The 18,520-nt window shown below is 35.7% G+C and overlaps 1 protein-coding gene across 4 annotated transcripts in view; it reads left to right on the plus strand.

Moving 5' to 3' along the window:
• The window catches only part of Diaph2 (diaphanous related formin 2), a 716,167-nt gene that overhangs the window by 141,549 nt on the left and 556,098 nt on the right, over positions 1 to 18,520 (plus strand). For all 4 annotated transcript variants that reach the window (XM_006528581.4, XM_006528582.4, XM_030251385.1 and 1 more), the window contains one exon: positions 11,684 to 11,823. In XM_006528581.4, coding sequence (XP_006528644.1) covers positions 11,684 to 11,823 — 140 coding nt within the window. The remainder of the gene's footprint in view (positions 1 to 11,683; positions 11,824 to 18,520) is intronic.

Raw genomic sequence — 18,520 nt, forward strand, 5'->3', positions numbered from 1 at the left:
ATAACATATTATATATAAATACTTCAGATTGGTTCTCTTTTTTAGGACCAAGATTTGGACTTTATTTAAACTAAACAAGTAATTCTTTTCTGGAGAAACAATATTATTTCACCTCTTACTATTTGGTTAAATCTCACTTTCTGGCCCTATAATGTGAAATCATATCAGTTTAAAAAAATGTATGAGGTAGTTTATCTAGTGAGTGTTTTTCAATGTTTTAGATTAGCTGAAAAAGTTGTTGGCACATTTAGCAGTAATGATGCATAGCATTTTGTTTGAATTGCTACAAATTAGCTCGAAGATGTTCATCTCTAAGTTCAGTAATTTCTATGATATATCTCTCAAAAATGGTTCTCCTTATTGAAATCTTTGTTGCAGTAAATAAATATTCTTCTCCAGGGAGCAATAGTCTACCCCAGGGAAAGAGGGGGAATTGATTGTCAAATAGCAAATAATCATACAGGAAAGCATATATAAGAAAATGTGTACATACACACACACCTTTACACACACATGCACAGACACACAGACACACACATACATACACATACACACACCTGCGCACATGTGCGCACACAGACACACACACACACACACCATTTAAGAAAAAGATGCCATGAATTTGAATAGAGCTGGAAGGGTACATGGGAGGAGTTGGAGGAAGGAAATAGATAGATATGTAATCATAAGTTTAAAAAATTAAAAATTAAATTTAAGGGAAAAAGTCCCTACTCCATCCTGAAGTTTAACTATATCTTTAGGAACACAATTTTTATCACAAACTGAACAATCGATATTTTCACAAGTAAATTTGCAAATTGCTAAAATCAGTATTTTTGAGGATGCATACTAAATTCATAAAACATATTGTGGCTAGTCCATGATGTAAAGACTTAGAAGAATAATGAAACATTGAGGACATAGTATGTTTAATATAAAAGGATATGCTTGACAGACACATAACATAAAAGAGGAAAAGTAGAAAATTTATGTTTATTAGATGCATGTTCTCATTGAAAAAAACTGGGAAAGGGAATAACATTTGAAATGTAAATAAATAAAATATCCAATTAAAAAAAGATAGAGAGAAATGGGTCTTTTAGAGATACAAGCCCTCAGCCTTGGATATATTTTGATTCAGTGTTTTGTCCAGATATTGACAGTTAGCTTTGTAATTTCGGATAAGTTTCTGGATGTAATGAGCTCAGTTTCTTCATTTGTAAAATGGGAATAATTATTGCTTTGCGTGGCAGTCTTTAAGTGTTAGTATAATAAGTATACATCGAGTGCCACACAATGCACTAAAGACTGAGCTGTGTCTCAAGCAGTGTTGCATGCCTGTGATCTCAGCACACAGTATGCAGAGCCATTAGGAAGGAGAGTTTGAGGAGATCATGGACTACATAGTGTGAACCTATTTCACAAATCAGAGGGTGAGAATGCAGCTCAGTGGGACTAGTTGTCTAGGAAGTCTAAGGCATTGGATATGCTCCCAACATGTTGTTGATAATGATAATAACCAAGCAGTTATTATGATCCATATGTGGAAAAATATATTTGGTATAGTGTAGTATAATTTGTGTTTATACCCTCAAAAACAATTATGTAATATGTAATGAAATTTAGAAAATAGCCACTTGTATAATCAAACAGCCCTATGCAACTGACTGATTTAAATCAGCTTTCCATTATTCTACAGTCAGTTACCATAACTGTTGACCAATATTAAGGGTCAGTTAATATTTTTTTTTTAGTTCTGCTGATGTTATATGTTAATATAATTTGTGAATATATATGCTTCTAGGTTAGTCCTTGCTGTTATATTCACCGCACTTGGTAGGCAGGAACTTTCTTGCAAGTTCACATTTTTTTTTTCTTAACACATAGGACCATATCCTGCTCCTCCTGCAAACTCAACTCATTATATTCCTTGACACTGAGACTCTGATAACAGATCTAATATTAATCCAAAATATGTTCCAACTTTGAAATAATTCAAGGAGGCTACAGGCTTTGTGTTTTTTGTTAGATTCTTGCTTTTTTTTTTCCTTCTCAAAGATGCACATTATATAACATACTCCTTTGAGAGTGCTGTTTTAAAAGTTTTTTTGACCTTAATTATACTGGTTAGAAATGTCAAGATAGTGCATTAACCTACTGCGCTCCAGATGGCTGGCTTTTTTTTTTCCTCTTGTCTTGTTATATCTAAAGAATATGAGATTGGCAGCAGAGCACTTTAATTGATGTCAGATTTGGCAGTGTAATTTTTTTCATTTTATACAGTGTAAACATCCACTTAAAATATGAGATGCATTGATATATTCAATAAGTTTAAACTTTCATTCACTTTGTGCCATAATTTATAAAGAATTTATATTAACAATTGAAGATTTTTAACATCCATATTTTTATATAGTAGAAGAAAGTTTTTTAAGGATGTATATGCATTTTTTGTGTTTTAGATTTTATTGATTTTCTCTTTTAAAAAGACACACTACGGCTATAATTCATAGAATGTGACCTACAAAATACTTTTTCTATTGTTATTATTTTGATGGAGTGGGACCGTGTGTTCGCTTACATTCCAATCCACGACAGAAGTGCTTAGATGTAAGAATTTTGTAGGCAGAAACTCATGGTTGGAAATCTATAAAACTAATGCCATTTTATTTATAATGTTATGCTGCTGTTTATATTGGCATACTTTCAAATGATAATATGTGCACTTTTTATGGGTGAGAAATTGTACTTTTATAAAAATTCCCTAAAGATTTTATGCTTAATACTAGTTCAGTATTCTTACTCGATTGTTTTCTCAAGTTAGGTAGATAGAGGTTTGGAGAAAATACGTTTTTGTGATATTCATTGTATATACTAGTTGATAACTAAAATTGCTTCTTATTTAATAGAGATGAAACATTTATCAGAGAATCTTAAATAACTTCTAAATTCATCACATTTATAGGGAATAAATACAAATGTTTCAATTTGTTAAGTTAATTCAGTTTCTTGAAATGAAGCCTAAAAGACCTATTTCTACATATTCTTCTAATTTGTATTTAGTAACCTAAAAAAAAATCTGGCTTCTTTTAAACACCAGCGAGAATATTATGCTATTAATACATTATTTGGTTTCAAAGATGCCAGTGTATTTAATTAACATGCAAATTTAGGGACTAGTTGGTTGTACTCTGAATTTGTTATCTTTTTCCATTGTAGTAACATTTTTTAATGTGTCAGCTCATGTACATGAAAATTAAAGGGCCTTTCTTTATACATCATCATATTGAATATCTTTAAAGTATAGTTTTCTGTGTTTTTTATGTTTCTAAATATATGTCCAACTCAAAGAATTTTGTTTTCAAATTTATTTATTTAATTTAAACAAAAAGTTTACTTTTATTTTATGTCTCTGTGTGTTTGAATGCCTGTATGTATGTATACCACATGAATGCCTGGTATCTGCAGAAGCCAGAGGCATCAGATCCGTTGGAACTGGAATTAGAGCTGGCATGTAGTTTTAAAGAAGTGAACTATGTCTATAAAAATACAGCAAGTGTTCTTAATCCCAGGAGCCATCTTTTAGCCCCACCCCACTCCCCCTTTTGAGGTAGGCTCTCATGATATAACCCTGGCTGGCCAGGACATTACTATAGAGGTCTTGCTAACTTTGAATTCCTAGAGACCTGTCTGCATTTGCCTCCTGAGTGCTGGCATCAAAGGTGTGGATATCCCTGCTTGTCTTCAAATTTGTTTTTTAACATTACTATATAAAATTATGTATATCCATGTTATACAGTGTGATATGCTGCAGAATATATGATTAAATGTAGCTAATTAACAAATATATTATCTCACAGTTATTCTAGTAAGAACACACATCTCAGTATTTTTCAAAGTTATATTCAACTGTATATTTTCAAAGGTATATTTACCATAGTCTATCATGTCCTGAACTTACTCCTCCTGTCTGTGTAGACATGTATTATTTAATTAAATATCTCTCCAATCCCTTATACTCTCAAGGAACCTAGCCTGTGGTAACTCACATAATACCCTCAATTTCTATCATATAACTTTATATTGTATACATAAATTAAATCATGCAGATTTTGTCTTTCTTTGCATGCTTCATTTCAGTAAGTATATTCTATTTGTATTCTTCCATGTTACTGAATATTAGAGTTTTTTGAGTCATTCATTTGTTTCAGAGTCATGGAAAAGGTCCTATAGTCACAGGGAAGTTGCACTTCCCACTCCAGTTCTCCCCTCCCTATTGGAAACTGTGGATACCAGGAGGGTTTTGTGTCGAGGTATAGTCAAGACAAAGAGGGTGTAAAGTGAACCTCATCTTTTAACGGTGGAGAGTGACCTTTTCTATGTCTTGTGGTGCCATGGTATGTGCTGGGCTTTCTCTGCACTTATTCAGAATGGTGCTCTTTCTTATGGGTAGTTGTTAGTTGATTTTGTAAGAAGGAGTGAGGCACAAGAACTCCTGTTCTGTCACCATTAATTTCATTGCTCAGGCTGATGCTCGGTTTGACACCATCTCACTCTGTCAGGTCTTTTTAAAAAGGAGGGCAAGAAGTAAATGCTGACTCAGAGTCTCAGGGTATGCTCTTTTCTTTTGGTCATTTTGAACGTTATTACTGCTACCGAGGAGGAAGTATGTTCAGTGCTAAGCATTCAGGCCTTATAGTTAGACATATCTGAGCTCTAACTTCAGACTATATTGCTTATTTGTGCAGTGGCCTTGCTCCAGTTTTCCAAGCCCTAGTTTCCTTTTGTGTAAGATGCAGATAGATGACACTATACATCAGAAGGCTGCCTCCTCTTGGGGAACATGGTGGTTTTTTTTTTGTTTTTTTTTTTTTCTGTCTTTATTATCCCAGCCTTCCAGCCCACATATGTAGATGAAATAGCTTGGTTTCTTCAATGAATCTCTTTTCTTCTAACTGGTACTTTTAGCACATTTGTCCTTGATAACTAAACAGTCATTCTTTAAATAAATAAAAAAAAGCCAATAAAATTGAAATGAAACCATTTTTAAGTGATAAGTGATTTTGTGACTCCAAATTGCCATTCATGATGTAAACAGACCGAAGGGCAGACACTTTTGGACTCTCTGTGCCTGTAGTGCAATATAGGATGACCCAGCGGTGCCACCTGTGTTTCATGTCTGATCTGCAGTTAAATTTTAATGAGTATAGGCAATATGTGGTAATGTCATTTGCTGTTTATTTTGGTACACATACTTTTTCATACTAAGATTATTTCATTAGGATTCAGTAATGAATGTTTCATTTCTCAGCAAAAATAAAATCTTAGAAAAATAAAAGTAGAGCCTAATTAGGTTTTAGGACTTGGTTCGAAGGTGATAGTCCAAGTAATTTAGTTTATGCTCAGTGTTATCATGTTTAAAAATGAAACAGCAAAGTGCTAAGTTTTTCTAACATACCTCAGAAACCATTAGACAATGTCCAAGAATTCTTAACAAAGCTAGCCTGTGCTCTAGTTTCATTGATGTACTAGCAAATCTCCAAACATGCTGTGTTTGAGTTTTTATATTTAAGTGTTTAATATTTGACCAAAATAACCTAGTTTGCCTTACATGGTTAGCACTTATTTGTCTGTGAAATTCTTCCATCTATTCTTCCGTCTATTCTTAGTTCTCTCATGCTCTGCCACCTATTATGACAATCTTTTTTCTGCTCATTACCTACCCGAGTGTGAGCTGTGCTATGAGAACATTGGGTATTAACTTCTCAATGTTCCACCATATCTGCAAATGTACTAAACATTAAGTGGAAATATTAGAATATAAGAAGGACCCTGTATATACACCATAACAGATACTTTGTGTTCCTGTTGTTAGTTCATAAAGACAGTGAAGGCCTGCATTATTAATGCGGTTATATATAAGTATTGTGGTCAACTCAACTTATTTTTTAAAAGAGCATATTTTTGTTCTATCACTCATGTAGTAGCCTGCTATGAATCACATTCAAAATAGCTGGGCCTTTGAAATTTCACAGCTCAATGGGCTTAAAACTTTATTTTATTTAACTCTAGAATTGCTTTTCTGGAATGACTCTTCTGCAGAATATGAATATATAAATGTGCAAATGCCCTCATTATTAGTGGCACAGAAGACAGACTTTACCAGTTAGCCCACATTTTGTACATTTCCTCCTTAACTAGTCAAGGTTTCCTACAGACTCTCGAAAAACTTTTAGTCTTTTACCTATGATATGCATTCATTGTGTTTGGATATAGCCATTGTGCTTTAAAATATAATTTTTTATTGCAGTTAATGTTAAAATGTAAACTGTTGTCTTTTAACTTAGAATTTGCTATCACAAACTATTTTTACATTCTATTCAGTTTAATGACTATATACATGTACAAACACACATGTATACACTGTGATGCAATTGTATAATGGTAATTTTTTCCAGTTTTTAAAAATTAAAAACCTTAATTGATATTACGTGGTATCTTATAATCTTTATTTTCTATATAACTAAAAGACTTTAGTGTGTAAGAAACATTTAATGTATCAAAGTTGTAGAGCTCAAGACTATCAAAAAACAAATATATATAACATTATCAGAAATACCATAATTTAGTATTTGGCTCACATATATATTTGCGTGATGAATTAATTAGTTAAATTTCTTTTAAGAGACATTTTTGTGTTTGTACGGAGGTGGGAATGGTATGTGAGAACTTAGGGGAGGTAGAATTATAATCATAATATAGTAGATGAAAAAAATTTCTTTAATATCAATAGGAGCTATCTAAATGTTCAATTATATATGATTTTTTAGTATTACCACATACTTCATTATTGGAACCAATACCTAGATTTGTATGTGTAGGACACTTTGATTTTCTTACTTAAATCATGAAACTGGTATGGGAAATGGCTTCTCAGTTAGGTTGTTAATGTTGTAGGATCCACCTATGGAACAACACAAGAAGTCTTTGTAGATATAACGCCTAATATCCTAACTTAAACTACTGTATTTTTAAAAGCTAGAGTAATAGATAAGAAACTCACTTAGCTAAAGTAGCCAAAGAAACTTGACATTTTTTATAAATTTTTTATTGGTTATATTGTTTATTTACATTTCAAATGTTATCCCCCTTCCTGGTTTATTTTCAGAAAACCTCCCATCCCTTCCCTCTGCCCCTGCCTCCACGAAGGTGCTCCTCCACCTACCCGACCACTCCTACCTCACCCTACTATCCCCCTATGCTGGGGCATTGAGTCTTCACAGGACCAAGGGCCTCTCCTCCCTTTGATGCCCTACAAGACAATCCTCTGGTACATATGCAGTTGGAGTCATGGGTCCCTCCATGTGTACTCTTTGGTTGGTGGTTTAGTCCCTAGGAGCTGTGGGAAGTCTGGTTGGTTGATATTGTTGTTCCTCCTATGGTTTTGAAAACCCCTTCAGCTCCTTCAGTCCTTTCCCTAACTCCTCCATTGTTGTCCCTATTCTCAGTCCTAAGGTTGGCTGCAAGCATCCCTATTTGTATTGGTAGGGCTCTGGCTGATACTCTCAGGAGACATCCATATCTGGCTCCTGTCAGCAAGCACTTCTTGGCCTCAGCAATAGTGAGTGTCTGGGTTTGGTGACTGCTTATGGAATGGATCCCTAGGTCATACGGTCTCTGGATGGCCTTTCCTCCAGTCTCTGCTCCACTCTCTGCCCCTGTATTTCTTTTAGACAGGAGCAATTCTGGGTTAAAATTTTGGGAAGTGTGGGTGGCCCCATACTACAACCAGGGGCCATGCCTAACTTCTGCATATGGTCTCTACAGGTTCTCTCTCCCCTTTGTTAGGTATTTCCTTTGCCTCAGAGAAGCTTTTCAATCTTATGAGGTCATATTTGTTGATTCTTGATCTTAGAGCATAAGCCATTGATATTCTGTTAAGGAAATTTTCTGCTGTGTGCATTTGTTCGAAGCTCTTCCCCACTTTCTATTCAAGTAGTTTCTGTCTATCTGGCTTTGTGTGTAGGTCCTTGATCCACTTCCACGTGAGCTTTTTACAAGGAGATAAGAACATGTCTCTAGGTGCATATGTAGCAGAAGATGGCCTAGTCGGCCATCATTGGGAAGAGAGGCCCCTTGGTATTGCAAACTTTATATGCCTCAGGGAGCTCCACGGCCAAAAAGTGGGAGTGGGTGGGTAGGGGAGCAGGGCAGGGGGGAGGTTATAGGGGACTTTCGGGATAGCATTTGAAATGTAAATGAAGAAAATATCTAATAAAAAATTGAAACAAAACAACAAAAAGAATGGGTCAATTTGCATTCTTCTACATGCAGACCACCAGTTGAATCAGTAGTATTTCTTGAAATGCTGGATGTTTTTAGCTTTTTTGTCAAAGGCTAAATAACTGTACATGTGTGTTTATTTCTGGGTCTTCAATTTTAATCCACTGATCTATCTGCCTGTCTCATACCAATACCACGGATGTTTTGTTTGTATGTTTTTTAATCACAATCGTTCTGCAGTACAGCTTGAGGCCAGGGATGATGTTTTCTCCAGAAGTTCTCTTATAGTTAAGAATATTTTTTGCTATCCTAGGTTTTTTGTTATTCCAAATGAATTTGAGAATTGCTCTTTCTAATTCTATGAAGCATTGAGTTGGAAATTTGATGGGGATTGCATTGAATCTATAGATTGCTTTTGTCAGGTTGGCCATTTTTCTATATTAGTCCTGCCAATCTGATCCATGAGCATGGGAGATCTTTCCATCTTCTGAGGTTGTCTTCAAGTTCTTTCTTCAGAGACTTGAAGTTTTTGTCATACAGATCTTTCACTTGCTTGGTTAGAGTCACACAAAGGTATTTTCTGTTACTTGTGACTATTGTGAAAGGTGTCATTTCCCTAATTTCTTTCTTGACTTGTTTATTCTTTGAGTAGAGTAAGGCAACTGACTTGAGGTAATTTGACTTGCTTAGGTATGAAATGTAGTCAATAGCACTCTCTTAGTTTGCTTGTCTTTTGCTACCATAAAACACTGAACAAAAACACCTTGGGGAGGGAAGAGTTTACTTAGATTTCATTTTCTTATCAGAATCTATTATGAGGGTAAGTCAGGGCAGGAACATCCAAGAAGGAATTGAAGCCGAAAGCATAGAGCAATTCTGCTGTATTTGTTTACTCCAGAAAGTTTGCTCAACTTGCTTTCCCATACCATCTGTCCAGTGCAGGTACCGCTGCCCAGACAGCTAGGTCCTTTTACATCAATCAAGAAACCATAGACATGCTTACAGGGCATGTTGGGAGACATGTCCCTTACATGAGCTTCTCTCTCTCCATTGACTCCAGTTAGTGTCATATTGACAAAAATCTAACTGTACTCTATTGCAATTGATAGTAATTGCTATCTGTGTACATACTGTAGTTGAAAGACCTATGTGCAATCCAGTGACCAGAGCATAATACGTTTACAACTAAGATCTCTGAAGCCTTTTCTGAAATTAAAAGTAAATCTGTGTTACATTGAAAAATGAAAGAAAAAGGTGTTTCAAGTCACTAAACTCAGAAGTGGTTATATCTGTTGCATACTTTGGATATTCCCATTGAACATTGCTTTTCTAGTTTTGATATTGAATTTTTATTTCTGGGCAATGGAGGATGTGGCTCAATGTACCTTTTAGTTCTCTGTGTACTGTCTTAGAATAATACACTCATAGCCATACAGACAAGTTTCTACATTCTAGTGATTTTCAAATTAAGGAATAGCTTCAAATTAGGAAGGCTTTCTAGTCACCTAGCTTTGGAATAGCATGGTGTTCTCTAACTGCTGACTTTGTCTGCATTGTTTTTAAAAGATCAAATGGGCACAGTGGTAATTTTCATTAATCTCATACAGAGCAGCTAATTAAAATTTCAATTATTATCCATCCATTATCTAGTTGTTGCCTTTGTTCAGTATTAGATCAGGATGTTAATAATAAGACATTCGTGTATTACAGCCCTTTTAAGTACAGTGAGATTTAGTTTAATCTATTGCACTGTTTTGTTTCAGGGTTATTTCTTTAATATTATGTTGTACTATATTGATTATGCTGACAATACTCACACACTTTAACATTTTTTTTAAAATAGAGATTTCAGATTTAAATACCTGTTGCTTCAGTTCTTTATTCAATACTGGGAAAGGTTGCATGGGAAGAATACATTAATTGTCTGATGTTCTCAATATATATACATTAGTTCTGAAACCTCACTAATTATTATGCCCAGTTAACTATTCCCTGGATTCTTGCTTTTTAAATATGTAGTCCTTGCTGTCCTAGACCTTATTGTGTAAAACAGTCTAGCCTTGAACTCAGAGATCCAACTGCCTCTGATTCCTCAGGGCTGGATGAGAGGTGCACCACAATGCTCTGCTGGGTTCTTTATTTCTGTAAGGAAAAAATTAAAAGAATTTGTCTTTAAGAATCATTTTAACCTTAACATGCTATCGTGATTTTATAATGTCAAACAGTAACTTATGTTTAAGCCCACCAAATTGGGAAAAAATATTATTCTATAACCTTTATCAGTTCTTTCCATTCCTTTTAACATCTGGGTATCTAGATAATTTAACTTAAACTTTCTAATGTTAATCATTGTGGCTTTCTGCCTACAATCATAACCATTTGGAGGTCTGCCATAGAAGGATTGTCAGAAGTTCAAGGCCAGCCTGGGCTACAGAGTGAGTTCAGAGAAAGCCTATGTTAGAAAGTGAGCCCTGCCCTCAAGAAAAAAACACAAAGTAAAAGAAAAGACAAAAACAAAAATAATGTATTTAAAGAATAGTAGTTATATAGAAGGTTGATTTCTATCCCAGCGTCCCTGGTCTAAGTGTCAATAAACAGCACCTCAGCCGTGACCTTATGTGTCTATTAAAATAATTCTATTAAAGTTCAGTTAGCAAATGGAGTTAACGTTTGTTTTTTTTTTTTTTTATCTATGATAGGAAACATATAAATTCATCTTTTGAATATCTTTATATTCACTTATGTACTTTCTTAATAGGAGATATTTATTACCCGTATGCCATGCATGAGTGAAATGGTTTATAAAGAATGGATTATACAGTTTTGACTGCAAACCTCGAGATGTCCTGGTTCTTAATAGCTGGGTAGTATTCCATTATTTAAATGAACCACTTTTCTGTATCCATTCTTCTGTCATGGGACATCTGGGTTGTTTCCAGCTTCTAGCTATCACAAATAAGGCCCCTATGAACATAGTGGAACACGTGCATCTGTGGCATGGTGGAGCATCTTTTGTGTAGATTCCCAAGAGTGGTATAGCTGGGTCTTCAGGTAGATCTATGCCCAATTTTCTGAGGAACCTCCAGATTGATTTCCAGAGTGGTTGTACCAGTTTGCAATCCCACCAGCAATGAAAGAGTGTTCCTCTTTCTTCACATCCTCCCCAACATGTGTTGTCCTCTGAGGCTTTGATCTTAGCCATTCAGATTGGTGTAAGGTGGAATCTCAGGGTCATTTAGATCTCAACATTGCTTAGATGAGGAGACTCCATTAAAACACACTGTGTTTGAAAATGCCATAATGTTATTTATATATATATGTCTACATTTTATTTTACTTTCAAGATTCAAAGGAAAAAAATGTTGTCTGTCTAAAGTGGTATCTTCTATTTATTTTGTAGGGTGGCCTGAAAAACAGCAAACATGAGTTCACCCTTTCTTCACAAGAATATGTTCATGAATTACGATCTGGCATCTCAGATGAGAAACTTCTCAACTGCCTGGAATCTTTGAGAGTGTCTTTAACCAGCCATCCTGTCAGGTATGGTTTTTATCATTTTGATAGGATTCATACATTTTGCATTTTGTATGAATATTTGGTGGTATAATCAGATATGTTACTTCAACATCAAGATTTTTCCATCTAGAAGTATAGGATTATCTAACAGAAGAGCATTGTCTGATTTTCAGGTTCTAAATTTTTAAAAATATGTTTATGTGTAGCTAATCTGATCTTTAATAATGTATGATTTAAAAATGCAGATATTTTGGAATATTTATTTTCATTTTGATTATGTGAAATAAATACAGAAGTAAAATATTGACATTTACATGTTAGTCTATTTATGTACCCAGATAATTTTCATTATTTAATTTGTAAATTCTATCCTGTTTATAATTGTGATTATATATAACTGTGTATATAATTTTATATCTTTAAGTTTTATATAGACTACCCACATATTTTTTAATTCAAAATAGTAAAAACTATTTTACCAATAAAATAATGAAATAGAAATGATTAATAAACTAATTAGTATTTTATACATCATTAAGAGGCATTTTCTTGGTAGCAATGAATTGGCAAATAATTCTTCCTTTATTGACAGTAATGGGCCTTAAAATTAGTAATATCCAAAATAATATTTTATGAAGAAAAATAGATTTCAGTATAATATTATAATATTCTTGGATCTACATACTAAATTGTTATTGTCTTAAGCTCAGAATTTCCTTAAAAAATAGGTATATAATGAAGCTTTGTAATTTTATTCATGTTCCCTTTATATTTATGCTTAGATCCAGTTCCTAAATCATTGAAAATAAGTTACATATCAGTCATTTAACTGAGCTTAGGTATAGATTCTAATATATTGTTTATTTATATTCATACTATACTTGGAAAAGTTTGAAAGTTATAATTTCGTAGTACAGAGTTAAGTTGTGGGTTTTTTTTTTTTTTTTTTTTTTTTTTTTTTTTTTTTTTTTTTTTTCTTTTTTTTTTTTTCCATTTTTTATTAGGTATTTAGCTCATTTACATTTCCAATGCTATACCAAAAGTCCCCCTTACCCACCCACCCCCACTCCCCTACCCACCCACTCCCCCCCTTTGGCCCTGGCGTTCCCCTGTACCGGGGCACACAAAGTCTGCGTGTCCAATGGGCCTCTCTTTCCAGTGATGGCCGACTAGGCCATCTTTTGATACATATGCAGCTAGAGTCAAGAGCTCAGGGGTACTGGTTAGTTCATAATGTTGTTCCACCTATAGGGTTGAAGATCCCTTTAGCTCCTTGGGTACTTTCTCTAGCTCCTCCATTGGGAGCCCTGTGATCCATCCATTAGCTGACTGTGAGCATCCACTTCTGTGTTTGCTAGGCCCCGGCATAGTCTCACAAGAGACAGCTACGTCTGGGTCCTTTCAGTAAAATCTTGCTAGTGTATGCAATGGTGTCAGCATTTGGAAGCTGATTATGGGGTGGATCCCTGGATATGGCAGTCTCTACATGGTCCATCCTTTCATCTCAGCTCCATACTTTGTTTCTGTAACTCCTTCCATGGGTGTTTTGTTCCCACTTCTAAGGAGGGGCCTAGTGTCCACACTTCAGTCTTCATTTTTCTTGAGTTTCATGTGTTTAGGAAATTGTATCTTATATCGTGGGTATCCTAGGTTTTGGGCTAGTATCCACTTATCAGTGAGTACATATTGTGTGAGTTCCTTTGTGATTGTGTTACCTCACTCAGGATGATGCTCTCCAGGTCCATCCATTTGGCTAGGAATTTCATAAATTCATTCTTTTTAATAGCTGAGTAGTACTCCATTGTGTAGATGTACCACATTTTCTGTATCCATTCCTCTGTTGAGGGGCATCTGGGTTCTTTCCAGTTTCTGGCTATTATAAATAAGGCTGCTATGAACATAGTGGAGCATGTGTCCTTCTTACCAGTTGGGGCTTCTTCTGGATATATGCCCAGGAGAGGTATTGCTGGATCCTCCGGTAGTACTATGTCCAATTTTCTGAGGAACCGCCAGACTGATTTCCAGAGTGGTTGTACAAGCCTGCAATCCCACCAACAATGGAGGAGTGTTCCTCTTTCTCCACATCCTCGCCAGCATCTGCTGTCACCTGAATTTTTGATCTTAGCCATTCTCACTGGTGTGAGGTGGAATCTCAGGGTTGTTTTGATTTGCATTTCCCTGATGATTAAGGATGTTGAACATTTTTTCAGGTGCTTCTCTGCCATTCGGTATTCCTCAGGTGAGAATTCTTTGTTCAGTTCTGAGCCCCATTTTTTAAGGGGGTTATTTGATTTTCTGAGGTCCACCTTCTTGAGTTCTTTATATATGTTGGATATTAGTCCCCTATCTGATTTAGGATAGGTAAAGATCCTTTCCCAGTCTGTTGGTGGTCTTTTTGTCTTATAGACAGTGTCTTTTGCCTTGCAGAAACTTTGGAGTTTCATTAGGTCCCATTTGTCAATTCTCGATCTTACAGCACAAGCCATTGCTGTTCTGTTCAGGAATTTTTCCCCTGTGCCCATATCTTCAAGGCTTTTCCCCACTTTCTCCTCTATAAGTTTCAGTGTCTCTGGTTTTATGTGAAGTTCCTTGATCCACTTAGATTTGACCTTAGTACAAGGAGATAAGTATGGATCGATTCGCATTCTTCTACATGATAACAACCAGTTGTGCCAGCAACAATTGTTGAAAATGCTGTCTTTCTTCCACTGGATGGTTTTGGCTCCCTTGTCGAAGATCAAGTGACCATAGGTGTGTGGGTTCATTTCTGGGTCTTCAATTCTATTCCATTGGTCCACTTGTCTGTCTCTATACCAGTACCATGCAGTTTTTATCACAATTGCTCTGTAGTAAAGCTTTAGGTCAGGCATGGTGATTCCACCAGAGGTTCTTTTATCCTTGAGAAGAGTTTTTGCTATCCTCGGTTTTTTGTTATTCCAGATGAATTTGCAAATTGCTCCTTCTAATTCGTTGAAGAATTGAGTTGGAATTTTAATGGGGATTGCATTGAATCTGTAGATTGCTTTTGGCAAGATAGCCATTTTTACAATGTTGGTCCTGCCAATCCATGAGCATGGGAGATCTTTCCATCTTCTGAGATCTTCTTTAATTTCTTTCTTCAGGGACTTGAAGTTTTTATCATACAGATCTTTCACTTCCTTCGTTAGAGTCACGCCGAGATATTTTATATTATTTGTGGCTATTGAGAAGGGTGTTGTTTCCCTAATTTCTTTCTCAGCCTGTTTATTCTTTGTGTAGAGAAAGGCCATTGACTTGTTTGAGTTAATTTTATATCCAGCTACTTCACCGAAGCTGTTTATCAGGTTTAGGAGTTCTCTGTTGGAATTTTTAGGGTCACTTATATATACTATCATATCATCTGCAAAAAGTGATATTTTGACTTCCTCTTTTCCAATTTGTATCCCCTTGATCTCCTTTTGTTGTCGAATTGCTCTGGCTAATACTTCAAGTACTATGTTGAAAAGGTAGGGAGAAAGTGGGCAGCCTTGTCTAGTCCCTGATTTTAGTGGGATTGCTTCCAGCTTCTCTCCATTTACTTTGATGTTGGCTACTGGTTTGCTGTAGATTGCTTTTATCATGTTTAGGTATTGGCCTTGAATTCCTGATCTTTCCAGAACTTTTATCATGAATGGGTGTTGGATCTTGTCAAATGCTTTTTCTGCATCTAACGAGATGATCATGTGGTTTTTGTCTTTGAGTTTGTTTATATAATGGATTACATTGATGGATTTTCGTATATTAAACCATCCCTGCATCCCTGGAATAAAACCTACTTGGTCAGGATGGATGATTGCTTTAATGTGTTCTTGGATTCGGTTAGCGAGAATTTTATTAAGAATTTTTGCATCGATGTTCATAAGAGAAATTGGTCTGAAGTTCTCTATCTTTGTTGGATCTTTCTGTGGTTTAGGTATCAGAGTAATAGTGGCTTCATAAAATGAGTTGGGTAGAATACCTTCTACTTCTATCTTGTGAAAAAGTTTGTGCAGAACTGGAGTTAGATCTTCTTTGAAGGTCTGATAGAACTCTGCACTAAACCCGTCTGGTCCTGGGCTTTTTTTGGCTGGGAGACTATTAATAACTGCTTCTATTTCTTTAGGGGATATGGGACTGTTTAGAAGGTCAACTTGATCCTGATTCAACTTTGGTACCTGGTATCTGTCCAGAAATTTGTCCATTTCGTCCAGGTTTTCCAGTTTTGTTGAGTATAGCCTTTTGTAGAAGGATCTGATGGTGTTTTGGATTTCTTCAGGATCTGTTGTTATGTCTCCCTTTTCATTTCTGATTTTGTTAATTAGGATTTTGTCCCTGTGCCCTTTAGTGAGTCTAGCTAAGGGTTTATCTATCTTGTTGATTTTCTCAAAGAACCAACTCCTCGTTTGGTTAATTCTTTGAATAGTTCTTCTTGTTTCCACTTGGTTGATTTCACCCCTGAGTTTGATTATTTCCTGCCGTCTACTCCTCTTGGGTGAATTTGCTTCCTTTTTTTCTAGAGCTTTTAGATGTGTTGTCAAGCTGCTAGTATGTGCTCTCTCCCGTTTTTTCTTGAAGGCACTCATAGCTATGAGTTTCCCTCTTAGAAATGCTTTCATTGTGTCCCAAAGGTTTGGGTACGTTGTGGCTTCATTTTCATTAAACTCTAAAAAGTCTTTAATTTCTTTCTTTATTCCTTCCTTGACCAAGGTATCATTGAGAAGAGTGTTGTTCAGTTTCCATGTGAATGTTGGCTTTCTGTTATTTATTTTGTTATTGAAGATCAGCCTTAGTGCATGGTGATCTGATAGGATACATGGGACAATTTCAATATTTTTGAATCTGTTGAGGCCTGATTTGTGACCTATTATGTGGTCAATTTTGGAGAAGGTACCATGAGGTGCTGAGAAGAAGGTATATCCTTTTGTTTTAGGATAAAATGTTCTGTAGATATCTGTCAGATCCATTTGTTTCATCACTTCTGTTAGTTTCAGTGTGTCCCTGTTTAGTTTCTGTTTCCATGATCTGTCCATTGGTGAAAGTGGTGTGTTGAAGTCTCCCACTATTATTGTGTGAGGTGCAATGTGTGCTTTGAGCTTTACTAAAGTTTCTTTAGTGAATGTGGCTGCTCTTGTATTTGGAGCATAGATATTCAGAATTGAGAGTTCCTCTTGGAGGATTTTACCTTTGATGAGAATGAAGTGTCCCTCCTTGTCTTTTTTGATGACTTTGGGTTGGAAGTCAATCTTATCAGATATTAGGATGGCTACTCCTGCTTGTTTCTTCATACCATTTGCTTGGAAAATTGTTTTCCAGCCTTTCATTCTGAGGTAGTGTCTATCTTTTTCTCTGAGATGAGTTTCCTGTAAGCAGCAAAATGTTGGGTCTTGTTTGTGTAGCCAGTTTGTTAGTCTATGTCTTTTTATTGGCGAGTTGAGACCATTGATGTTAAGAGATATTAAGGAAAAGTAATTGTTGCTTCCTGTTATTTTAGTTGTTAAAGGTGGCATTCTGTTCTTGTGGCTGTCTTCTTTTAGGTTATTGAGGGATTACCTTCTTTTTTTTTCTAGGGCGTTGTTCCCGTTCTTGTATTGGTTTTTTTCTGTTATTATCCTTTGAAGGGCTGGATTCGTGGAGAGATAATGCGTGAATTTGGTTTTGTCGTGGAATACTTTGGTTTCTCCCTCTATGATAATTGAGAGTTTGGCTGGGTATAGTAGCCTGGGCTGCAGTTTGTGTTCTCTTAGTGTCTGTATAACATCTGTCCAGGCTCTTCTGGCTTTCATAGTCTCTGGTGAAAAATCTGGTGTAATTCTGATAGGCTTGCCTTTATATGTTACTTGACCTTTTTCCCTTACTGCTTTTAGTATTCTATCTTTATTTAGTGCATTTGATGTTCTGATTATTATGTGTCGGGAGGAATTTCTTTTCTGGTCCAGTCTATTTGGAGTTCTGTAGGCTTCTTGTATGTTCATATGCATCTCATTCTTTAGATTTGGGAAGTTTTCTTCAATAATTTTGTTGAAGATGTTTGCTGGACCTTTGAGTTGAAAATCTTCATTCTCATCCACTCCTATTATCCGTACGTTTGGTCTTCTTATTGTGTCCTGGATTTCCTGGATATTTTGAGTTAGGATCTTTTTGCATTTTCCATTTTCTTTGATTGTTGTGCCGATGTTCTCTATGGAATCTTCTGCACCTGAGATTCTCTCTTCCATCTCTTGTATTCTGTTGCTGATGCTCAAATCTATGGTTCCAGATTTCTTTCCTAGGGTTTCTATCTCTAGTGTTGCCTCGCTTTGAGTTTTCTTTATTGTGTCTACTTCCCTTTTTAGGTCTAGTATGGTTTTGTTCATTTCCATCACCTGTTTGTATGTTTTTTCCTCTTTTTCTGTAAGGACTTCTACCTGTTTGATTGTGTTTTCCTGTTTTTCTTTAAGGACTTGTAACTCTTTAGCAGTGTTCTCCTGTATTTCTTTAAGTGATTTATTAAAGTCCTTCTTGATGTCCTCTACCATCATCATGAGATATGCTTTTAAATCTAGGTCTAGGTTCTCAGGTGTGTTGGGGTTCCCTGGACTGGGCGAAGTGGGTGTGCTGGGTTCTGGTGATGGTGAGTGGTCTTGGTTCCTGTTAGTAAGATTCCTCCGTTTACCTTTCGCCATCTGGTAATCTCTGGAGTTAGTAGTTATAGTTGACTCTGTTTAGAGATTGTTCTTCTGGTGAT

This window comes from Mus musculus, chromosome X (assembly GCF_000001635.26).
Source record: "Mus musculus strain C57BL/6J chromosome X, GRCm38.p6 C57BL/6J".
Taxonomy (NCBI): Eukaryota; Metazoa; Chordata; class Mammalia; order Rodentia; family Muridae; genus Mus; species Mus musculus.